Below are 26,272 nucleotides of genomic sequence, written 5' to 3'. Positions count from 1 at the left end.
GAAATTGAAATTTTATTGTCTGTAAGTACTGTTTTGTTGGAAGACAGCCAGACTTATTCATTTAGATATTGTCTGTGGCTGTTTTCATGCTGTAAAGGCAGAGCTGAGTGGTTATGATAAAAACTATATGGTCACAAAGCCTAAAGCATTTACTTTCTAGCTTTTTATGTAATAAATTTGCTAGCCCATGGCTTAGAGCCAATTTCACCTGTTTTGTCTTTGCATCATCACTATAGTCACCCATGTGTGATGGCGCCACCTAGTGTCTGAGATGAGAAAGCCCAATGAAGGTAGAGGATGCAGCCAACGGTGAGCAGTTTAATGCCACCAAGTAAAGATCAAAGAATTATGGACCTCTTGTCAGAGTCAAGGAGCCCTGTTGGTGCAGTGGTTAAGCGCTGTGGCTGCTGACCAAGAGGTCAGCAGTTCGAATTCACCAGCTGCTCCTTGGAAACCCTGTGTGGCAGTTCTATTTTGTCCTATAGGGTCACCATGAGTCGGAATCAACTCGGCGGCAGTGGGTTTTATTTGGTTTTGGTTTGTCATAGTCAGGAGTCCCTGGGTGGCACAAACAGTTAAACACTCGACTACTAACCAAGAGGTTGGCAGTTCAAACCCATCCAGGAGTGCCTTGGAAGAAAGGCCTGGTGATCTATTTCTAAAAGATCACAGCCTTAAAAACTCCATAGAGCAATTCCACTCTACACACATGAGGTTGCCATGAGTCAGGATCGAGTCAACAACTAATTTGGTTTTTTTGTTTGTTTCTTCAAAGTCAATGGATCGAAAATATTTATGGTCTGCTGACTGCTTGCTGAGTACCTGACTGCTCTTAAGTATCCTATATTACCCGTCCCCAAAGAATTAAACTTTTTCCCTTTTTTGGTTGCAATTCCATTAGACCAAAAAAAAAAAAAAAAGAACAAACATATCATATTGATCTGGAAAAAAATATCCATTATGCTTTACAAATAAAACACTATTTGTACAGTGTTTTTAGAGTTTACAAAGTGTTTTGCACACAGTGTGTCATTTGATTTTCATTTTAGGTAGACCAGCTATTACTACACATCAGAATGAAAGATGAGTAGGAGTTCTGCTCATGTTGTGCAAGTAGGAGAAAAGCAAACATTGACATTTAAAATACTTATTATCTTTTACAAACAGATATATTTGGCAAGATTTAAATTCAAGAATGCAAAGACATCAGATTTTTGGGAAGCACTGGAAGAGGTAAAGAAAAGTATGCCTCCAAATATTATTCGCTCCTACCAATCACTTTTTCATCTGATTATAATGTCCTTTTGCTTCCCTTATTAGTTAATTAATCTCCATGTTTTTAAAATGTTAGGCAAGTGATCTACCAGTGAAGGAAGTAATGGACACCTGGACTAAACAGATGGGTTATCCTGTGCTTAATGTGCACAATACGAGGAACGTCGCACAGAAGCGTTTTCTGTTGGACTCAAAAGCTAATGCTTCCGAACCACATTCAGATTTTGGGTAAGGCTCTTTAATGCATTTCAAGAGGGAAGAAGAAACTTGGTGGAAGTACTGGTCACTTGCTTTAGATCTTCCTCTTGGATATATGTTTGATGGATGAGAGTATGAAGGAACAATGCCTTTAGGGAAAAACGGATTAGGAAATAGCTGAGTGGTCTCCAGGTTCAAAACGGTGGACTGAGCACATGTTCCATGCCCTGTTCTTCCAAGATATCATGGCATAAAGGAATAGAATTACTAAAGGTAATAAACCCTCAAGAGTGAAGGAGATAAAGGGGAGAAACCATATGCATCCTAGAATTCTAGAAGAAAAAAGCAAAAGGAGAAATAATGAGAGAGAAGACAAACTGAGGAAGATGCAGCCACTTAATAGTAAGGATCCTTGAGGTGGAGGTGGGAGATGATCTTCCCTATCCCTGGGCCATGTCAGCCTGAAGAGTGGAGGGCAAGAGTGAGAAGTGAGGCTGAAAACAGGGCAATTCATTTGAAGTCTAGACTTAGAACAATTACACCAGTCAGACACCCTTCTAACTCCACCTTTTCTTCAACCACTCCCACTCCTTCTGCACAGAGCTCCCAGGAGTCTGGCATTTACCCCAAGCAACACTCCAGAGGGAATTTTTTTTTTTTTCTAAAGAAATTAAACAGCTGAGGAGAGCCAAGAATTTCCATTTAGTTGGGACCCCCAGAGTAAAGCCTTCCTCATTGTGACATTTGTGGGATGGGTGGGCTACCAGCCCACCCCCATACATGTGCAGAGCTCCCGGTCAGACTTCCCATTCTGCACAGAAGCCTGTCTCAAAAGTACAGTTCCTTTCTCAAACACAGACGAATTACATACCAGCCACTGAAATGCATCAGTTTAGTCCTTCTTTCTTAAATATGAATGGAAAGTCAAGGATCACATGACATATGAAAAAAATCTAGAAGCATAAGAGATAAAATGTCATGTGAACAAAGAAAAATAATGACCCTAAAGGAAACATAATTGAGGAAACAAACGTATGTAATATAGTCAGAGATCAAAGATGCTATTGTACTCATTAAACAAGAGCAGAAAGTCTTGGAAAAGGACAAACAGAATAAAAAAGAACTCTGAAAGTACAAGAAAAAGGAATCCATCTGACCCCGATGTTAGGGAAACTTTTATTTGAGTGGCTTAAGGGCCATGAAATCTGACCACAGAGAAAAAAATATAACTCCAAAATATAACTTTTATAGTCACCAATGGATAACATATGTAAAATTTTGCTGTGGTGGCAGAATAGATTATAAATATGAACAAGCTTGGCATTGTAACAGGGAAAACGTAGCTGGCAGAGAAAAGAGGTAGAAGGAGGAGAAAAGGTAGAAGAAGGTGTACAGACACTAATTCAGTGGTGTGCTGTAGCCGGCTCTCTTCCCAACCCCTTGTTACACTGGTAGCTTGAAACTGGTTACAGTGGTTTCAGTTATATAGAAATTGGCAAACACTATGCTTTCCCTCCCTGAGAGCCAGTTGTTATGCATTTACCAGCACTCCACTGAATATACACATGTTAAAAATTTATGAAACAAGAAATCGCATTATCAGTGTATTATTTAAAGAAAAAAATATATCCTATAGAACAAATAATTGTTTTTCTGTATTGGAACAGAAAGTAGTATATCCATAGCCATCGAGTTGATTCCGATTCATAGCCACTCTATAGGACAAAGTAGAGCTGCCCCAGTAGGAGAGCCTGGTGGATTTGAACTGCCGACCTTTTGATTAACAGCCATAACGCTTAACCACTATGCCATCAGGGTTTCTGAAAGTAGTATAAGTAGTATAAAAACCAAACCCACTGCCATTGAGTCAATTCCGACTCACGGCGACCCTACAGAACAGAGTAGAACTGCCCCATAGAGTTTCCAAGGAGCGCCTGGCGGATTCGGACTGCTGACTTCTTGGATAAAAAAAAAAAAAAATTTTTTTAAGTAGTATAAGTAAGTTAAATGACGCTCTTTCCTAAATATTGTCTAAATCAAGAAAGAGAGGTATTTAGAGTTACAGTGTTAGATATCAGAAGAAATAAAGACAGAAACACTTAAAAGGGGTTGCCTCTGAGAGTGGGACTGGCCTCTGGGAAGGTGGAGAAAGAGACTGTGACTTCCCAAACTAGCTTTTCAGGTATTTGCTTAATGACACATTTATTTTAAATTTTCACAAAATTAAATTCTCCTGAACAGCATTTATGAAGTAAATCAATCAAATTACTTTTCATGTGTCCTTTATTAAAAAAAACTTATAAATTTAATGAAATTCTTCTAAACATTACTGCTTAAAATTTTATTCAATTCTATTTATAAATTAAAAATACAGACATCTAAATATCTAAAGAAACAGATTTATAAATCTAATTTTTTAAAAAAATATTCTGATACATTTTTATAAATCTACCAAATTAAAACTCATAAATACACCATATCAGATTTCATGGGCATTTTCAATATGTTAAAAATCAAACATTTAAGCTTACAAAATCAGATTTTTGCAGACATTTAAACATGACTTCTAAGTTAAGGTTTTCTAAGTATTTCAATTAAAATTTCAAATCGGTATGCCATTTTCTCTAATTTGCCAGATTTTTAAAAACATTTCAAATATTGTGAAAGCTATACAGCATACACAACAAAGCAAAGATTTAAAAACTTACCACACCTATATGAATACAACTTGTCCAAAAGTTTTAATTTTGCTGTCGTTGTTAGGTGCCATTGAGTCAGTTCTGACCTGTAGCGGCCAGTACACAACAGAACAAAACACTGCCCGGTCCTGTGCTATCCTCACAATTGATGCTATATTTGAGCTCATTGTTAAAGCCACTGTGTCAAACCATCTCATTGAGGGTCTTCCTACTTTACCAAGCATGATGTCCTTCAGATCAGCAAATGAAGGCTCCAAAACCTTTATTCTATTCACATCATTGAGGTCGGCTCTACTTTGAGGAGGCAGCTCTTCCCCAATCATGATTTGACTTCCTTCCAACCTGAGGGGGGTCCTTTTCAAACAAATAAACAAGCAATAAGCCATGACAGTACGGCAAACTGACAGATGAGCGATGAAAAGTTTTAATAGTATATTCATTTCTTTTTTTTTTTATAACTAGTTATTTTTGTTTACAGCCACTCCCAATTGAAGGGAACAAAATCAAGTTCTCTGAATCTCAAGCCCATGAGGGTGAGCACAGGAACCTGGATGTACCACTTTGGTGATTCTAGCCCAGCCCCAGATTACCCAGCTGAGCCCTCTCCTAAAGAGGATCCTGCCTAAATAGGAGCAACAGTGTATCCCTGGTCCCCTAGATACTGTTCTAATTTCACCTATGCCTAGTTTTTATTGTCCTATCTCAGCTTTTTAACATTGTATCTGTTGTGTTGTGGTTGTTTGTTACTGTCAAGTGATTCCAACTCATGGTAACCCCATATATGCAGACTAGAACTTCTCCATAAGGTTTTCAAGGCTACGACCTTTCTGAAGCAGATTCCCAGGCCTGTCTTCTTAAACATCTCTGGATAGGTTTGAAACACCAACCTTTTGGCTAGTAGTCCAGAGCCTAACTGTGTGTGCCACTCAGGGAGGCCTAACACTTAATCCAAGTAGAGAGAATTTTGTACCCACCTCCCACCACAGGTGGCCTCTAATCTCCCTGGCCTAATTTTCACCAAAGAGACCCTTCACCTTCTTTGTCTCTTTCTTAATGATCTCGTTCACCTTGTTTTATAGTCACATCCTTATAAATCATCACAAGACCAATTATTCAGTAGCAATTAGGATAAGAGGAGGAAGGAGAATTATAGGGTGTTAAGAAGATGTTTCAGAGGGGTACCTGTCTTCACAGAAATACCCCCAAGTGGGTGACTTTAACAAAGAGAAATTTATTTTCTTACAGGGTTAGGAGGCTAGAAGCCCAAATGGCACCAGCTCTAGGGAAAGGCTTTCTGTCTGTGTCAACTCTGGGGGACGGTCCTTTCCTCTTTCTAGCTTCTGTTCCTTAGTTTCTTGGTGATCTTCATGAGACATAGCATCTGTTTTCCCCCATCTGTGCTTGCTTGCTTCTGTGCTTAATCTTCTCTTTTTATATCTGAAAAGTGATTAGTTTAAGACACAGCCTACACTGATATTACCCTATTAACATATCAAAGAAAACCTTATTCTCAAATGGGACAGCCTTCAAAAATAAGGAGTTAATATTGAAACACGTATTTTGGGGGGACATGGTTCAGTCCATAACAGTACCTGAATTTATTGGTGGGGTACAAAGGGTCACAGAAGACTTTCCTGAGAAACCCCAAACCTTCCTGAGAAAGTGACATTTAAATTCAGCAAATGGGAAGGGAGAGCTAGTGCATAAGGATGTTCAAAATGGAAATTAACATGTATGAAAGCCTCACTGTTAAGAAAGAGCATTGTACATGTAAATAATATGGAACACTTATTGAGGATGTACAATATGACAGACACTAATTAAGCAATTTGAATGTATTTTCTTATAGTAGATGAGGAAATTGAAGCAGAGTGGCTAAGTAACTTGCTTAAGGTCACATAGTTAGTGAGTGATAGAGACTTGATTTGAACTCAGGCAGTTGGGCTCCAAGAAACTGGACAGCAGAGAGTTGCTGGGAAGAGGGGAAGGGGAAATGAAGTGAGTGAGGAGGGCAGGGACCAGGTTATGAAGACCAAGTTAAAGATTTGGACTATAATGTGCAAATTAAAAGATTTCGAGTAGATAATTGACATGAGCTCATTCGCATTTTTCAAAGTCCCCCTCTGGCTGCACTGTGGAAACTGGATCAGTTGGGGGCTGGGGCAAGGGTGGGAGCAGGGGGACCAGTTAGAACTGTGGTGCAGTGAGATCTGGGAGAGTTGATGGGCCTGGACTAGGAGAGTGGCCATGGGCTGGAGGGGTGTGGCAGATGCTCCAAAGATTTGGCTAAGCTAAAATTTCCCAAATCTCAAAGTATGAACAATGTGCAGGGAATTCAGTCAGATAAATTTGCCAGGGACAATCTCCTTTGAGAGCATCGTTCTCATCTTGTTCTGTAGTGGTCATAACCGTGTTTCTAGAGAACTGAAAGCTTTCTATAGACACACTTTATGATATGGACTCTAAGAGATAGGTAACAGAACCTGTTTTCTGGCTTCCAGTTGAGGACTTTGGGAACTAAGTCACATGAAGAAGCTTGAATTGCCAAAGTGCTTTTCTATTCAAGGTATCAGAGAATGAAGAGCACTCACAATATTAAATTAGCTACTTCCAAGATGCTGGTTGGTACCAGAATGGGAGAAGTGGCAAGGAAGGCAATGGTGCTCACCTTGTTCAGGCCCATGACCTGCCTGGCCTTTGGGAAACGTCAACCTTAACCACTGCACAACCATGGCTCCTTTATTAGTATTAAACCCATTGTTGTCGAGTCAATTCTGACTCATAGTGACCCTAGAGAACAGAGTAGAACTGCCCCCATAGAATTTCCAAGGAGCAGTTGGTGGATTTGAACTGCCGACCTTTGGGTTAGCCGCCAAGCTCTTAACCTATGTCACCAGGGCTCCTTATTAATATTGGTATTATTAAATTAGATAGCACAGATGAAATGGAAGAATTCCTAGAAACACATAAACATCCTACATTGACTCAAGAAGAAATAGAATATGTCAACAAAACTATAACAAATGAAGAGGTTGAATCCATAATCAAAAACCTCTCACAAAATAAAAGTCCTGGACCAAATGGCATCACTGGGGAATTCTACCACACATTTATAGAAGGGACCCCCAGTCCTTCTTAAACTTTTCCAAAAAATAAAAGGAGAAGGAACACTTCCTAACTCATTCTGCAACACTAGCATTATTTTCAAATGACAGCCAAAGACACCACAAGAAAACATAACTACAGACCAATATCCCTTATGAATATAGATGTAAAAATCCTCAACGAAATACTAGCAAACCAAATCCAAAAGCTTACTGAAAGGATTACACACCATGATCAAGTAGATTTGTCCCAGAAATACAAGAACGTTTCAACGTTAGAAAATCAACCAATGTAATATACTACATTAATAGAACAAAAGAAAAGAACCACATGATCACCTCAATCTATGCAGAAGTGGCATTTGACAAAATCCAACACCTTTTTGTGATCAAAACACTCAGCAATCCAGGAGTAAAAGAGAAATCTGCAATTTGATAAAGGACATTTATGAAAAACCCCAAACTAACATCATACTCAGTGGAGAAAGACTGAGACTTTTCTCCTTCAAAACAAGACAAGGATACCCACTCTCACCACTGCTATTCAATATTATAAATATTGCTACTCAATATTTATATTATAAATAAATATATCCATATTGGGAAGGAAGAAGTAAAAGTATTTCTATTCACAGTTGGCATGATCCCATACATAGAAGACCCCAAAGAATCTGCAAGAAAGCTATTAGAGCCAATAAATTAGTTCAGCAAAGTGGCAGGATACAAGGTCAACACACAAAGCCGGCTGGGTTTTTATACATCAGCAATGAGCAATCTGAAAAGAAAATTAAGGAAACAATTCAATTTACAAAACAATCTAAAGACTAAAATATCTAGGAATAAATTTAACCAAGTGTCTTGGGCTGGGTTCTCTAGAGGAGCAAAACCAATACAGTTGTGGAGGCTGGCAAGTCTCAAGTCTGTGGGTCAGGCGCCAGGCTGGAGGCTTCTCCTGACTCATGTGGCTGCACCAGCTGACGAATCCTAAGATCTGCAGGTCAGGCATCAGGCTGCTGGCTCACGTCCCAAGAACCAGAAGTCAGATGATGATGAGTCCAATGCAGGATCCAGAAAGATCTTTGCCAGATATATACATATGGAAACCCTGGTGGCGTAGTGGTGAGGTGCTACAGCTGCTAACCAAGAGGTCGGCAGTTCAAATCCACCAGGCGCTCCTTGGAAACTCTATGGGACAGTTCTACTCTGTCATACAGGGTCGCTATGAATCAGAATCGACTCGACAGCAGTGGGTTTTGGTTTACATATTTTTATATGATGTAGGCCACACCCCCAAGGAAACTGACTGGCTTTCAACTGCTTGGCTGATAAGGGTTTAATATCCAGAATATGTAACAAACTCCTACAACTCAACAACAAAAAGACAAACAACCCAACGCCCCCCCCAAAAAAAATAGACAAAGAACTTAAGTAGACACTGCACCAAAGAAGAAATACAAATGGCCAGCAAGCACATGAAAAGATGCACAGCATCATTAGTCATTAAACCCCCCCCAAAAAAAACCCAATTAGTCATTAGAGAAATGCAAATCAAAGCTCCTATGAAATATCACTTCACACACTAAGATGGTTGTGATAAAAATGACAACAACAATAAAAACCACCAGAAAACAACAGGTGTTGGCAAGGATCTAGAGAAATTCGAACCCTTATCCATTTCTGGTGGGATTGTAAAATGGTACAGCCACTGTAGAAAACAGTTTGGTGGTTCCCCAAAAAGTTAAACATAGAATTTCCATCCCGTTGCTGTCTAGTTGATTCCGACTCATAGCGACCCTATAGGACAGAGTAGAGCTGCCCCATAGGGTTTCCAAGGAGAGGTTGGTGGATTTGAACTGCCAGCCTTTTAGTTAGCAGCAATGATCAAACCGCTGCACCACCAGGGCTCCTAGAATTACCAGATGATCTGGCAATTCTACGTCTAGAAATATATCCCAAAGAATTGAAAGCAGGAACACAAACAGATCTTTATACACAAATGTTCATTGCGGCACTATTCACAATAGCCAAAAGATGAAAACAACCCAAATGGACGACTGGATAGACAAAATGTGGTATATACATACAACGGAATATTACTCAGTCATGGTGAAATGAAATCCTGCTCCATGCCACAACAAGGATGAAACTTGAGTGCATTATGCTGAGTGAAATAAGTCAATCACAAAAGAACAAATATTGTATGATCCCACTCACCTGAAATATCTAGAATAGGCAAGTGTATAGAGACCAAAGTTTATTAGTGGTTACCAGGGATGAGGACAGGGGAAGGGGACTCATTGCTTAGGGGGCACTGAGCTTCTGTCGAGGGTGATAGAAAAGCATGGAAATGGATAGAGCTGACAGTCACACAGCATGATGGACAAACATAATTATGTCACTGACTTGTACATGTGAAAAATATTTGAATGGCAAATGCTTTGTTACAATTAAAAAAAAATCAGTCAGGGAGTGTATGTCTATACTTCTGCATTACCTTTACTTTGAAAAGAGTATGATGGAGAAAATCTCTTTGTTTTTCACTTTTTTCTCTTCATGATGGATGATGAGAAGCATGGATCTGATTTTTTTTTTTCAGATAATAACTCAATTACAAGAATCAATATAATAGTTTCTGTGATTCTGTTACCAACTATAAACTCATTCTTTTATAGTCATGGTTTTATGTTCTAGCAAATTAGATTGGCCATATTTAATACTGCCAATAAATTCTTTGGATATTAAATTTTTAAAAAAAAATACATATTTTACTCTTATGAAACAAGCTTCCACAGGGAAAGTTTCACAGTAATTGTTTCCTCCTGTCTTATATGTTCAGTGATTTGCTAAGCCACAGACATAGCACAGTTTTTAAAATTATTGGGATTGGACTTTTTTAGCTACTCCTTGTTTATTAATTCCTCTATCCCACAGCAAAAAAACTTACTACCAAGTGAAATATTTTATCATCAGGTCTAAAAACAATTCGGTTCATGGCGACTCCAAGTGTGCAAAGTAGAGCTGCATTCCGTGGCGTTTGCAAGGCGGTGACCTTTCTAAGCAGATGTCAGGCCTTTCTTTCCAGGTGCCTCTGGGTGAGCTTTAAGCTCCAACCTTCCAGTTAGTAGTCCAGTGCTTAACAATTTGCATCACGCAGGGACTCCTATGAGCTGAGTAGCCTCCTTTAATTATGTTCTCACTGCTTCAATATGCCAAGATTAGGGAATTCTTAATGACCAGAGCCTAGTTATAACCCAAATGGCACAGACTTAAGTGTTATTGTTTTAACACTTTGGTCTTGACCATCTCTTAGAAAAGGGCCTATTTCATGTCTCCATGGGCGGGGGCGGGGGCGGGGGGGGATTCCTCTACAGGGTGAACTTACATGCCTTTGATGGTTCCCTCGGCATGAACATGCAGAAGAATGGGAGCCAGTATGTTCCCTTGGGGCAACCAGAGTCATCATCCTCAGAGAGCTGTAAAAATAGTGAAATGCACTTTAAACAGTGAGGTCTGATACTTCTGAATTTTAGCTAACGTAAAGACGACTGTCATTGACTTTATGTGATTTTCATTTCTTGACATCATTTTATATCCTCAGGTTTGTTATTTTACTCAGATTAAATCAGATTAGACACTATAAGTGACCTTAAAAACTATAAAATTACATGTCTACAACCATCCTATCATTTCTGTTTCATGATGCTCTTGAAGGCCTCCAAGAAGTATTTTTGTACATGATCTTAGTGTAATATATCTCATCCCCGCCTTTAGGCACAGTGTAGTCCCAGAAACCATGTTGTAGAGTGGATAGCCAAAATGTGCAACCCTAACTGTGTACACAAGGCAGACAGACGCTGCATGCTCTGTTGTTTCAGTCAGGCTGGCACTGGGGAAGGGTGAGGAGAAATGAAATGGTAGTCTACCTGGTAGTACCAAATCCGCAGGGCAGTAATATAAGAAACAATGAAATACGTAGGTAGGAAATGACTTTTAAAAAATGCATCTTTGTCTATTTTTTGAGAAAATGCAAGGGGACTCTCTTAGGTTGGCTTCCCTAGAAGTGGACCTTGAGATGATTACTCAAGCAAAGGAAAGTGATTTAGGAGGAAATGTTTCTAGGAAAGATGAGGGAGGAGGGAGTGGGCCAAGGCAAGGAAGGAAGCCCAGTAAAGGTGCAATATCAAGCAGGTCCTATAGAGGGTAACTTCACCTCAGTCCTGCAGGCAAGTTCAGGACACAATGCAGATTGCACTTCAGAGTGGTCCCCATTGATGGGGTCAAGGAAGCCAGAAGAGACTCCAGCACCCATTGCCATTGGCTAAGGGCAGCATCCAGGAAGATGTAAATTCCCAGGCTTTTCAGGCTGTCCTTGCTCAGGCAGCTTAGGACAGTCCTCTGAAGGAGAGATGCAAGTGCTGACTGGGGTCCAGAGCATGAAAATGACAAATGGTACTGAGGGATAAGGGTGGAGCACTGATGGTGTCTGCTAGAGGACCCAAGACACAATTTACGTAATGGCTCTGTGAAACTTACAGCCAAAAACATTGCACCACAATAAAATATCTTAGGGAGACAGTAAAAACTCAATCCTATAAAACATTTTCATAGTTATAAAACAAAGGATTAATACTGCCATATAGATAGCAAAAAATATGTTCTCCCTGATTACATAGTTCTTATTGTATCTTGAAAAGTAGAAATGTCAACTCTCATTCCCTGTTAGGGACTTAAAGGATCACAGATAGAGAAAAACAAGGCCAACTTTGAGCTGAAGCCTAAACCAGCCAATGGTACATAGATTCATCTTCCCTCTAGATTTCCTGTTATTTCTGACCAATATGAGATGACATGGGAACAAAGGATCAAAAAGACATCTAAGACCTCTTTTACAAGATTTCAAGATGAAAATATTAAGTATATATTAGATAAAATACAAAACTAAAACAAAAAAAAAAAAACCCTGCCTTCTCCCCTCTCCACCCACAAGGAGATACTAAGTAGCTAAAGAGAACAAAAGTTGTAAAACCCTGAAACATGCCTCCTTGGTGATTTTTCCCTTTGCAGCACACTGGTTAACATGATTCTCAATAAGAGGTATTTATTTACAGTAGACCATGAGAAGCTTTGGGGAATGGTGGTAGTAGTATAATTTTAATATGATTTCTAAAATGTGTTATTTTCTTCAGAGTATTTCTGAATACCAAAAATGCTTTGCGTTCCTTGAAGGAAAGTATACTATATTAGAGTATGTGCAAGCAGGCGTATGAATGCTGAATATTATAATATACTGTGCTATATTTATGCAATATCTTTATTCCAAAACCTCAAGGCATTTAATTGAAATAATCTTCTTCGTTCATAGCTAATCTTTTGGTGTAAAGTTCTACATTTTATAGATCTATAGAAATTGAGAGCAGTTACATGGCTTATCCTGATCACTATGGAGTGTTGTGTTAACTCTATTAATTGTGTACTATATACATAAATTTTTTTTTTTATACATAGGATGATCACCTACAAGGAAAATATGCTTCTCTATGACTTTTTATTTTTACTGTTTTTTTTTAAGATTTCAGAATAAAATTTAATTTTTTCTTTCTTAAAAATTTTAGTTACACATGGAATATTCCAATTAAGTGGACTGAAGATAATCTATCAGATATTACGGTCTACAACAGGTCAGAAAAAGAAGGTAAATATCAGCAATTCATTTGTTTCTTCTTTGAATTAATGTACTACTTTAATGTAAGTACGAAGAAGCAAAAATAAAGCTGGAACTGGGTAAATTACAGCTAAAGTAGACCTCAAATAATTTATTGATGATTCCAAAACTTTACCTACAATAATGAGTAACTTTTCTATCTTGAGATATTCTTTTTAATGGTTTACCATGACTGACCCATTAATAAGTACTATATCCAAAAAAAATGAACCACATACCAGTCATTAGAAGAATAATGTACAAGTTTTCTTCTTTCCTTTCCTCCCTCTCTCCTTCTTATCCTTCCTTCCTTTATTTCTCTCTTCCTCTTTCTTTTCTCTCTCTCCTTCCCTGCCTTCTTTGCTTCGTTTCTTTTCTTTTTGCTTTATGTAAGGAAGCCGTTGAATTTGCTTTTCAAAGGCTGACATTACATTAGATCAATCATTGCTCCAAATCCACATGACAAGAACGATTTCTTAATGACTCTAAATTATCTTTTCTTATTTTTCACCAATAACTCAAGGTTCAAGGTACTTTTGATATCTATTATATATTTTTGAAATAATCCCTTAATGAATTTCTTGATACTTGCCTGTGTTAGAATTCAGCTGTGACTGTTCTGCTCACTTAAATTGACTTGAAATATATTTCTGTTTTCAATCTCCATTGATTTGTCTTTACTTGAAAAAAATTAATTATATAAAAACAAGGAGATCTTATCACATACTTTCTCCTCCAGATTGCTGAAAAAATAATAAGGTAGGTTTTAGCATAAATGCCAGAATACTCTTGGATTTTTATACTTTCAACATTTTATCTTGTGTATCAAAACCATGTCTTACCTGTGATAAACTGGTCTCTTCTTTGCCCTATCCCATAAAGGTTTGGTTTCAGAATAACATTTGGTGTGGACTTTCACTCATACGGCGTCTTGAGGGTAAAAGTAGATCACCTATCCTTTACTTAGGCCTATTTGCTCCTGCAACATATTCTAAAACATTAATTAGGTATGATTTCGCCTTGTATAGCCTGTTTCTAGTAGATTTTTTAAAACAACTTTATTGAAATATAATTCACATGCTATACAATTCACTCATTTAAAGCATGCAATTCAGTGGTTTTTAGTATAATCTCAGATATATGCAACCAACACCACAGTCAATTTTAGAACATTTTCATGACCTCAAAAATAAATCCTATGCTCTTTAGCTACCATCCCCTCTACTCTCCTATTCTATTGCCTATAGCCCTAAGCAGCCACTGATCTACTTTCTGTCCATATACCAAAAAAAACCCAAACCCATTGCAACCTGTTGATTCTGACTTATAGCAACCCTACAGGACAGAGTAGAACCGCCCCCATAGAGTTTCCAAAAAGTGCCTGGTGGATTTGAACTGCCGACCTTTTGGTTAGCAACCATATCACTTAACCACTGTGCTGTAAATTTGCTTATTCTTGACATTTCATATAAACGTGAATGATGTCTTTCACTTAGCATAAGATTCATGCATGTTGTATGTGTTAACACTTCTTATCTTTTTGTTGCTGAATCATATTCCATTGTGCAGCTATACCACATTTTGTTTATCCATTCATCAGTGGATAGACATTTGTATCATTTCCACCTTTTGGCTATTGTGAATAATGCTTCTATAAACATTAGTGTAAAAGTTTTTGTGTAAATCCAGGAAGTTGGGTTTTTTTGTTTTTTAACCATTGGAGGTTTTTTTGTTTTGTTTTTTACGTTTACTTTAAACTCTTTTATAATGTTTACTTTCAGTATAAACCCTACCAGCTTTCCCATTGTGATGTGAGACTCCTTTCTGGAGCCCTTGTTCTCAACAGGGATTCCTTTTGCAACAAAATTTTGTGTTGGTTAACATTTATGTTAGCCTTGTGGTCGACAGTTCTCCTGAATTCTTCCATAACTTCTAGGTCAAAGCCATAGTGTTTTAGTAATTTACGTTGGGTGTGGGGTTTTTTAATTTATGTTGCGTTTGAGTATCAAGCTCTGTCGTGTATGGTCTGTCTTTTGGTCATTTTCTTACTCGTAAGCACATTTATGAAAGGAAAATGAAAAAGACAAGAAAAAGGACACTTGAAAATTTTGTGTAAGAGCACTGATAAAAGGCATGATAAGAAGGCCAGGATTCTACTGGGAGGTTTTTGTTTTAACTATTGCTACATCTTTTTTCCATTGGTCACCATGAGTAATTGAGGATTGGAGGAATGTACCTCTTAGCAGCTGTTTGAATTGCTGTTTACAAATTTAAAAGCATAAGTAATTCATCTACCCTAACACAATTACCCAGCATCTTCATGGAATGAAGTTTCCACACAAGTGAATTTTCCAGATAACTAAAGTTTACTCAAGTGTTTTATATAAAAAAAAAAAAGTCAAGCATCAACAATAAACATTGTTCTAATATGTTTTATGAACCTATTAAACAGAATATCCTGAATAATGAATTTAATTCTTAATTCATTGGTTAAATAATTACTTCAAGCAAGTATATTGAGAACTAACTTATGTGCCAGGCACTGAGGTATTCATGGAGATAATGCTGCAAAAAAAACCCAAAAAACTCCAAAAAAATACCCCACAGCCCTTATCTTTGCAGAATTTATTGTCTGGGGGGATCCCAATGGGTCAGCAAATAAATATAATATTGTGTTGTGAGTGCCTGGTGGAGTAATACAGAGTGCCAAGGGCCTTCACTGAAGAAACACCAGCCCAGACTTGAAGGTTCAATGAAGGTTACTAAAGAAAAGGCATCAAGGCTAAGAGTTAAGGGGCTAAAGGTAGAGTTTAGATGAGTGAAAGGACTGACCAACTATAGAGGGGAAGTGTGTTCCGGACAGAGAGCTAGTCTAAAAGTGAGAGAATAGGCAGCTCCTGTTCATCAGCTGTTCAGCTCTTCTCCATCCCTCTGTCATTTAACATTGTTTGCTATCGACTTATCTGTGTTTCCTCTCCCAACAGAATATTCCTCAAGGAAATAGAGCTTATCTTTTTGTTGTTGTTATTCTGTATCTCCAGCAGACACTGCTGTCAGGCACGTAATAATTGTTTATTGAATGATTAAATGAATAAACCAGCAAATGAAGAGGTGCTGATGTCCACAGAGCTTTAGTGACAAATCTACTTTTATCTGAAACTTCAGAATCATGACTGGCCACTTAGCCAGAAGCAGACTGGACATCTCTCCCTACTTTAAAGTGCCTGCTCCATTTTTAGGCTATGCAATAAGTTCCTGTTTCCTGTTTAAGGACATCTTCAGCTCTCAGTTCAGAGCACAGATGACGAACATGTCCTGAGTTTACTGAATGGACAACCAGCTCAGGTTACCAGCCCTCCCTCCCTTCTCTTGGTTTCTTTGATGATTCATCAGTTAGAAAATTCCCAGGCAACAGTGGGACTTTCCCCTAAGGTCTTTTATTTATATTTGTATTGTAGATGATATTTTATACACTACAAAAATTAAACATGGGTGTCTAACAAAAGAAGAGGACCTCTATCACAAAGTCACCTCTGGCTATTATAGTTTGTCCCAAATAATCTCCCCTTTCACTTTCTGTGGTATATTTTATGTTGTCGGTTTCACTGATCCTTGTAGTCCTTGAATTATTACCTTATACTTTTAACAGCATCCTTGTTGTTTAAGTTTCATGTGTTCTTTTTTTTTTTTTCAGCTAAATTATAAGCTCCTTGAAATCACAAACTATGCATCATATTTCTTGTCCTCAGCATCCGTAGCCCTGACAAGGTGCTATGCGCATCAAAAGAGTTTAGATGTTGTTGCTTAAAAAAGGATTGCTTACCTCATACTGCTGTACTTTTAGAGATTGTGTATATCTATCTTAGTATGTCTCTAACTTTAGTATTGGCCACTCTTTTGTCTACTCTCAGTGCATCCATGTTTATTTTAATAGTACACCACTTTTCTGCTTTTAATTTGCTGCTTTCTAACACTTATAAATAATTAAAGGTTATTACATGATAACGGATTTCACTAAAAACCTGTTTTAAAATAGACGCTTGTAAGTCCATAGGGTCTAGGAGAGGATCTAGGACCTAGGAAATGGTATAGACTTTGTGATGATTGTCTTTATAACTCTTACTTCCAGATTCGAGAATATATTCTGGATGGTTTATAACCAAATTCTAGCTCTCATATAAATAGGATATTATTAAAATTTTATAATAGTTGTATTTAAATATTTCAGGTCAGAATAATGATGTTTATCCAGACTTTGATTGGATCATCATGGATTCAATGACTGTTCTCTGTTTTGGTGGTTCAGAAGCTCAATTTCATCAGTTCAGTCTTGGGCAACCAATCCTCAGGATAGTTATTCACGTAAACCAAACATATGAGAAATTATCCAAAAATGCTAATTTCTTAACTTACGCAGATAAAGCGTACTGGCCAAGTGAACCAGAATGCTCAGGTCAGCTAATTAAAGTACCTCTTCTCAAGAAGGTGGTTTACTTAGTAAGGATAAAGGGAAAGTTAAGATAGTTATTTTAGAGATGTCATCAATCTGTGACAGCCTTCATATTACGTTAGCCAGAGGAGTCTAAATGTTGCTTTTAGAGACTATCATTAGTGGCTTGGTGCAATAAAAGCTTCCCATTCATGCAAAAGTTCAACTGGGATGTTCCTGACCAGGCACCTCTCTGAGGTGACTCTCTTCCAAACGATGACTTCGAAGCCCTGTCTTCCTTCTTTTGGCTCCACCACTCCCCGGACTGGAGTCTGCTGCTGGATGTTTTGCATCTGGCCAGCAGACAGGGGAAGATAATGGAGGCTTTTATATGCCAGGCCTGTTTGTTGATGGTTCTGTGGTAGCATTCTTGTCTTCCATGCCCAACACCTGGGTTCAGTTCCCAGCCAGTGCACCTCATGCGTAGCCACCACCTGTCTGCCAGTGGTAGCTTGCATGTTGCTAGGATGCTGACAGGTTTCAGCAGAATTTCCATGCTGAGGTGGACTAGGAACAATATAATTTCAAATGAAAAAAGGTTACTAATCGTAAAGAGTAGGATCCCATTATGTGTGTTCCATGTGTGTATAGAAAACACAAACACATGTAGATGAACAACAGAATGTCAACTGCGATAGGTAGTTTTATATTCTTCTTTACACTTTTTTTTTTTTGTATTTTTTGAATGTTGCCCCAAAGAATACATAGTACTGTTAAAATCAGAAAAAATAAATAAATAAATATTAGTAGATGGGCAAAACAGAAGGAAACATACCCTTGCTTCTATATGCCACCTGGAATAAGCATCAGTATTTTAGTCCTGCTTACTTCATTACGTAACTAAACAACCCAACGGTATTTTGCTGTTGACAACTGTTCTGAAAGTAACATGAACTTGGAAAGTCCTTAACTACTGACTTCCTGGATCTCAGCTTCCTCATCTATAAAGTGAGAAAAATCACGGTAACTCTAGACAGGCTTAACTGTCTAGGGGCACACATAAAACACACTAAAATACTGCAGTATTTGGATTGATTGCCAAGAACTTCTCAGTGTTATTTATATTTGGTTTGCTATTTATAGAAATGGCAGCATATCTCCTTTCATAATAATGTGGACAGCTACCATCTGTTGGACACGTAACAATGTGGCCAACACTTATATTATCTTATTTAATCTTCGCAATAGCTCCGTGAGGGATTTTTATCCCTACTTCCCTCATGGAGAACTGGAACACAGAGAGGTCAAGTGATTTGGCCAAGGTCACATAGCTAGTAAGTTACAGAGTAAGGATTTTATCCTATGTCTGTTGGACTCAAAAGTTCATGCTCTATCTTCCATAACATATGGCTCTATGCTTAGCAAGAGACACTCCTCCTGATACAAACATTCAAAGTGTACGACTGCCAAAAGATTAGCTTCATTTCAACAACTTGTCCATGGGAGAATGACAAAGAAAGATAAATACCCTATGAGTGAGGTAAGGGTTTATAATTTGTTGAGTACCTACTGTGAAAGTTTCTAAAGAAACTTATTGTCTTGTTGAAGAGTTTATCCATATATTATAAAAAAACTACTGTGCCCTGGATATCTTCCAGGCCTTGCAAACACTTCCAAAATTTAAATCATCTTTCCTCCCAAACTTACTCATCTTCCTCTGTTCTCTACTGGCAATGCCATTATTCATCCAATCATACAAGTTATCTTCCCCTCCTCTAACTTTCCACATCAAGTCAGAGAACAAGTTGTATTGATTTTACCTGTGATGGGTCTCTTGAATACAACACGTCCTTTCTAGGTATATCATCTCCATAGTGTAACCCCTTATCCTTGCTTGCCTAGGTTATTATAGTGAACTCTGAATTAGTGTCTTTGCCCTAGACTCTCCTTCCAATTGATATCCCATTGTTGTTAGCTACCCTTGAGTTGGCCCTGACTCATGGCAATCCCGTCCACAACAGAAGGAATCACTGGCCAGTCCTGTGATAGGTTGCGGATCAAACTTTTGAGCCATAGGATTTTCATTGACTAATTTTCAGAAGTAGATAGCCAGGTCTTTTTTCCTACTCCATCTTAGTCTGGAAGCTCTGTTGAAACCTGTTCAGTATTATAGCAACACGGAAGCCTCCGCTGACAGATGGGTGTTTGCTGCGCCTGAGGTGCCTTGGCCAAGAATCCAACCCGTGCCTCCCTGATTGGAAGATGAGAATTCTACCACTGAGCTACCACCATCCCCCTATATCCCATGCCACTATCAAAGTTGTCTTTCAAGAAAAAAGACTTGAACATATTATTTCTCTGCTTAAAAATCTTTCCTATCTTCCCACCTCTCAGAAGATGAATTCTTTAACATGACATGGGTCTTCACATTGAAGCCCCAACCTGTATTTCCAGCCTCACCTTCTATTTTCCAGTACATACTCTACACTTTTACTACATCAAACTAATTGAAATTACTCAGATATACTAGGTACTCCTACACCATTATTTAAATTGTACACTGTCCATGCAAACAAACAAAAAAAGTACAAACCTGTTGCCACTGAGTCTCGTCTGACCATTAGTGACCCTGTAGGACAGAGTAGAACTGCCCTATAGGGTTTCCAGGGAGCAGCTGGTGGGTTCGAACTGTTGACCTTTTGGTTAGCAGTTGAGCTCTTATGTGAATTGCAAAGTAGGATTAATATGAGTAACAATAACAAATACTGGCCATGTCAGACCATAGCTATTATTAAGCAAGGTAATTAATGTCAGTATCTTTTATCTAAAACATAAGCCTCTGATCCTTCCATGTTGGGCTACTAAAATCTATATACCAGAGCCCTGTGCAAATACTAGACGCTACTTTAGCATAAAAGTTAATTTGGCAAATCTGTTGATGAAAACGCATTGATGTAATCAATTGAAATAAAGAAGTAAAAGACTTTACAAGATGAATAAAATTGGAAAAGCAAGTATGAAATGGATTACAAAATCTAGAATGTTGTATTTGGATTTCATTTCTATTTACAGGCCTTCTTGACATTTTAAAAGCGTTACTGATTCTCAAATCGTTATTCTACTTAGCAATAGCCATTTCCATCAACTCAAATGTTGGTTTTAATAAACAAAGTATCCTTTTAAATGTTTACATTTTTATCCCCTCCCCAGGCTACCCCAGTGAATATTCTTTGTGTAGTTAATCCATTATGATTAGGAATGTATAGACTACCCCCAGAAGGCATGACTTCTGTCTTTAGGCATTGTTTTCTTTTACTGAAGGATTGACAAAAGCAGAATTGTTTCACTCACTTGCAACCTTTTGTCGGTAAGAAGTTTAAGTCACAAATTACAGGATACTTACATTACCTATTTCTTTTTCAGCTCATGCACGCCAGTTGCATTCTAAAGTTAGGCAACTAAATAATTAGGCTTTGGGGCTTTGGACTGAAATCAAACTTGGCTCCTTGAGCTAATATTTCTTTTCTGTTCTCTTCTTTTTACCCTCTGGGTCTAATTTCTCTATGTTTACTGTATATGCAAACATGTTTCTCATTAGAGTTTATTCACTACCACAGGAATCATTTTGAAGTCTTCTAATCCTAGTGGAAATGCTTTTCTCAAAATAAACCCAGATCATATTGGGTTTTATCGTGTAAATTATGAAGGACCAACTTGGGACTGGATAGCTGCAAATCTCTCCTTGGACCACAAGGTAAGAGATAGCAATGGCTGTGAATTGTTATATTTTTATTCTAAGAACAACATCTTAATGGTATTAATTTTTTTCAACACATTTTGCTTGATTTAAGAATGTCTTTTACCTCTTTTTCTTCCTCTTTCCAGGGGTTTTCTTCTGCTGATCGTGCCAGTCTTATTGATGATGCTTTTGCCTTGGCAAGGTGAGTTTTAGAATGAAGCAAGATTCTTTAAAATACCATGGGTTTTGTTATAAAAATATTCTTAATACATTTCAACAAAGCAAGTCTTTTAAATATTAACCAATTTTAATTTAGAACGTCCAAAGCCACTATTTACATCATTGTTTGCTTAATTCTAAAACCCTCCGTTTTAAGTTATTGTGAGCATCCTAGCCAAAATACTGACATTAACCCTTAATAAAAAAAAAAAAAAAAAACCCACTGCCGTTGAGTCGATTCCGACCCATAGCGACCCTACAGGACAGAGTAGAACTGCCTTATACAGTTTCCAAGGAGCGCCTGGCAGATTCAAACTGCTGACCTCTTGATTAGCAGCCGTAGCACTTAACCACTACGCCACCAGGGATTCCTAACCCTTAATATGTACACAAAAATCCTCTATTGACTTTGAGTGGGGCTTATCTATGTCAGAGTCCTCAGCTAATTAGGAGTGACGTTTACAAAGGCTAAGAAGTGCATCTTTATAATTTGATATAATAAAAAGGACAAGCAATGTATTTCATTAATTCAGCCCTTTGAGCTCAAGGTAACTATAAGATTTCATGGCTAGAATTCTCAAATCTTGTTCAGGTCACTGGGGTAAGAAAACTGAGCCATGGTGCTCTGGGATTAGTCAGAATTAATGTATAATTTAGGAAAAGTTGACTTGTTTCATGGCCTGAAGGTAAACTGCATTTAGAAAAAAAAAACAACATAGACTGGGAAATATAGTAGTAGCAGTCATGGCACCTCTGAAATTTTTTTCAGGTAGTCTAACACCATGAATTCCACAAGTATTTATTGAGTGCTTAGCACTTTTTTAGGAGTTAGGGACACAGGTGATTTATTTCTGTGGATTTTGTGGTGGTCTCATCCTAGATATGAGCAATATACTGGGAATGAGATGCCACTTCCTAAGGAAGACTCCCAGAATTTCTGGAATGGATGTCCCTCTTATGGGTCCCTCTATTTCCCCCACAATGTTATAGTGTCATTGTTTATTATATTGTCCATCTCCCTGCATTAAACTGTAAATTAGGCACCCAGACCACCTTCCTAATCATTTTATCCCCAGTCCTTGACTGTTCCTTGCTCATAGTAAACCAAACCAAACCCATTGCCGTGGAGCTGATTCCAACTCATAGCGACCCTATAGGACAGAGTAGAGCTGCCCCATAAGGTTTCTAAGGTGTAATCTTTATGGAAGCAGACTGCCCCATCTTTCTCCTGAGGAGTGGCTGGTGGGTTGAACCTCCAACCTTTTGGTTAGCAGTCGAGAGAACTTTAACCACTGCACCACCAGGGCTCTTTTGCTCAAAGTACATACTCAGTAAGTCAGTGCTCAAGTGTGCCTGGAAGGATAGTATAACAGCACTAAATGCTTAAAAGAACTATTTTTCTCAAACTTCTAGAGAGTATACTGGAAGCCAGAAAACTTTCTCAATGTTTTTCAAAGGAGGAATTATAAACCTAAGACACAGACTTTTGAACTAGATTAAAATCCTGCTTCCATATAACCTTGAGTAAATTTCTTAACCTTTCTCTGCCTCAATTTCCTTACTAGTAAAAAGGAGATGACCTCCTAAGACTCTCTTGAGGAATCAATGAAATAATGCTTGTAATGTACCCCCAAAATTATCTGGTCTTTAGAGAGTAGTCAATAATATCATGATGATTATAATGATGATTCCAAGAATGAATGGGAGAAGGTAGTTTATTAATTATTGACTTGCCCAAAAGGCATCTACCAGTGATTAATAGCAAGAGCAAGCCATTTAGAAAAGCTTTTTTGGATCTGTAATTTAGATTTCCTTTGTAAATAATAGACAATATGATTGTCTTTAGTGAATCTCAAAATTTAACCTCCTAGGTATATCATAGGTAAATTTTTTCATTTTGTTATACCATGTCAATTTTATTCATTTAAGAAACAACTGTTAAGCACCTACTATATATCAGGCACTGTGCTACATTCTGTGAAACTAAGTGACAAAAGAAAATGTTTTAAAACAATAGAATAGAACCATTTAGAATTATTTTTGGACAACTCTGCTGTGAATGTACCATGACCCTTTCCAAATTTAACACGTTGACTGTTAGAAATTACACAGAATTGTAATATCACCATAGTTTAATTCCCATCACAATACAAGATGATTTTTTTTGCTCTAAGATGAAGTGAAAGCCTCTTGTACACTCTAAAGAACTGTGTATAAAGCAAATAACTCACACAATTGAAGGCTTTCCCTGCTTCTAAAATCTACATAGCAGCACTTTGGCCATAAAACCTGTTACCCATTGCCATTGAGTTAATTCCACCTCATAGCAATCCTATAGGACAGAGTAGAACTGCCCCATAGAGTCTGGAGTGCTTGGTGGATTCAAACTGCCAACCTTTTGGTTAGCAGCTATAGCAACTTAACCACTATGCCACCAGCATTTCCACTTTGGCCATAGCCCTATAAAATTGTGGAGGGCTGTGGAAAGGAAGAAAGTGAAACAAACTCAGAAAACAAACAAAAATAAATAGAATAACAACAATAGATCTGAAAAATACCTGGAAATATTACTTGGCCCAATTTCCTTCTGCAACACATGAGGAAAATAGAAATGAGGGAAGAACTAACCCACCAGAGTTAATTAGAAGTCAGAAACTTTATCCTTTGCCTTTGAGTCTATTCCAACTCATAGCGATCCCACAGGAAAGAGTAGGACTGTCTCATGGGGTTTCCTAGGCTATAAATGTTTACGGAAGCAGATGGCCAGGTCATTCTTCCGCAGACTGGCTGGTGGGTTTGAACCAATGACCTTTCAGTTAGCAGCTGAGCACTTAACCACTGTGCTACCAGGGCTTCTTTCTGAAACTCCTTTTTTCTGGGTCTGGGAGAGGATAAATGCATAGATAAATAGTTAAATGCCTGTGGTAAGATTAGAATTTATCTCGCCTTCCATGCCAGAGATCCAGGTTTTATTCCAGGCCAGTACTCCTCATGTGCAGCCACCACTCATTCTGTCAGTGGAGGGTTGCATGTTGCTATGATGCTGAAGCTTCATAGTTTTCAGTGAAGCTTCCGGACGAAGACTTATTAAGAAGAAAAGCCGGGCTATCAACTTCCAAAAACCAGCCAGTGAATACCCTGTAGACCACATTGCTTCAACCTGTAACCAATCATGGTGTTGGTGCAGGACCATGCAGCATTTTGATCTGTTATGTGTGGGGTCACCATGAGTCTGGGGCCAACTTGAGTGCAGTTAATACAACAACAACAGCCCACATGTTTGGAATCCCTGGGTAGTACAAATGGTTAATACACTTAGCTGCTAACTGAAAGGTAAGTGGTTCAAGTTCACCCATAGGCACTTTGGAAGAAAGATCTGGTGATCTGCTTCCCAAAAACTAACTATTGAAAGCCCTATGAAGCACAGTTTTACTCTGACACCATGAGTCAGAGTCAGAGTCAACTCAATGACAACTGATTTATTCAGGCATTCAAAAGAAGTGTAAATGTTAATTAAGAGGAACAAAGTAACCATTAACACCACAAAAATGTATAATGAAATGGCAGCAGTGAATTCATACCTACCAATAATCACACTGAATATAAATGGATTAAATTCACAAGTCAAGGGGCAGAGAGTGGCAGAACGGATAAAAAGACATGACCCAAACACATAAATAGGTTAAAAATCAAAGAATGGAAAAAAAAAATCAAGCAAACAGAGCAGGAGTGGCAATAATAATTTTTGACAAAATAGACTTTAAGTCAAAATCCATTATAAGAGACAAAGAAGGGCATTATGTAATGATTAAAGGGTCAATTCACCAAGAAAATATAACAATAATAAATATGTACCTAATGACAGAGCTCCAAAATACATTAAAAAAAACTTTAACAGAACTGGAAAGAGAAATAGGTACTTCAACAATATTAGTAGGCGACTTTAACACACCACATTTGACAATGGACAGAACAACTAGAAAGAAAATCAACAAAGATACAGAAGATCTAAATAACACAATTAACCAACTCAACCTCATAGACATATAGAAAACACACTGCCCAAAGGCAGCACAGTGGATGTGGAACATTTTCTAAAATACACCATATTTGAGGTCACAAAGCAAGCCTCAATAAATTCAAAAACATTGAAATAATACAAAGCATCTTCTCTGGCTCTAACACTGTAAAACTAGAAATCAGCAACAGGAAAAAAAACTAAATACATGGAAACTAAGTAACACTTTACTTAAAAACTATCGGTCATAGAAGAAATCAAACATGAAATTAAAATTACTTAGAATCAAATGAGAATGAAAATACATACCAAAACCTTTGGGACACAGTAAAAGTAGTGCTCAGAAAAAAATTTATAATAATAAATGCATATATCCAAAAAGAAAAAAGGTCCAAAATCAGTAACTTCTCCTGACAACTTGAACAAATAGAAAAGAAAGAGCAAAAGAAGATCATTGTTTCTGGAAGAAAGATCAGAGCAGAAATAAATGAAATAGAAAACAGAAAAATAATAGAATCAACAAAACTGGAAGTAGGTTCTTTGAGAGGATCAATAAAGTTGACAAACAACTGGCAAAATTGACAAAGGATAAAAATGAGAAGATGCAAATAACCAAAATAAGAAATGAAATGTGTGACATTACAACAGAACCAACTGAGATAAAGAGGACCATAACAGAATATTATGAAAAATTGCACTCAAATTTAAAAACTTAGAAGAAATGAACAAATTTCTAGAAACACACTATCTACCTAAACTATCACAAATAAAGGTAGAAAATCTGAACAGAACCATAACAAGAGAAGAAATTGAAGGTGTCATTGAAAAAAAAAAAAAAACTCCCAGCAAAAAAACCCTCTGGCCCAGATGGCTTCACTGCAGAGTTCTAC

General features: G+C 37.7%; 1 protein-coding gene across 2 annotated transcripts in view; it reads left to right on the top strand.

The window, feature by feature from the left end:
• The window catches only part of ENPEP (glutamyl aminopeptidase), a 124,957-nt gene that overhangs the window by 64,865 nt on the left and 33,820 nt on the right, over window positions 1-26,272 (top strand). For both annotated transcript variants that reach the window (XM_064285440.1, XM_010590507.3), the window contains exons 9-13: window positions 1,168-1,233; window positions 1,352-1,503; window positions 12,889-12,968; window positions 21,024-21,160; window positions 21,292-21,347. In XM_064285440.1, coding sequence (XP_064141510.1) covers window positions 1,168-1,233; window positions 1,352-1,503; window positions 12,889-12,968; window positions 21,024-21,160; window positions 21,292-21,347 — 491 coding nt within the window. The remainder of the gene's footprint in view (window positions 1-1,167; window positions 1,234-1,351; window positions 1,504-12,888; window positions 12,969-21,023; window positions 21,161-21,291; window positions 21,348-26,272) is intronic.

Source organism: Loxodonta africana, chromosome 5, assembly GCF_030014295.1.
Source record: "Loxodonta africana isolate mLoxAfr1 chromosome 5, mLoxAfr1.hap2, whole genome shotgun sequence".
Taxonomy (NCBI): Eukaryota; Metazoa; Chordata; class Mammalia; order Proboscidea; family Elephantidae; genus Loxodonta; species Loxodonta africana.
The sequence above is the reverse complement of the archived record's forward strand: the minus strand, read 5'-3'. Positions and strand labels throughout refer to the sequence as shown.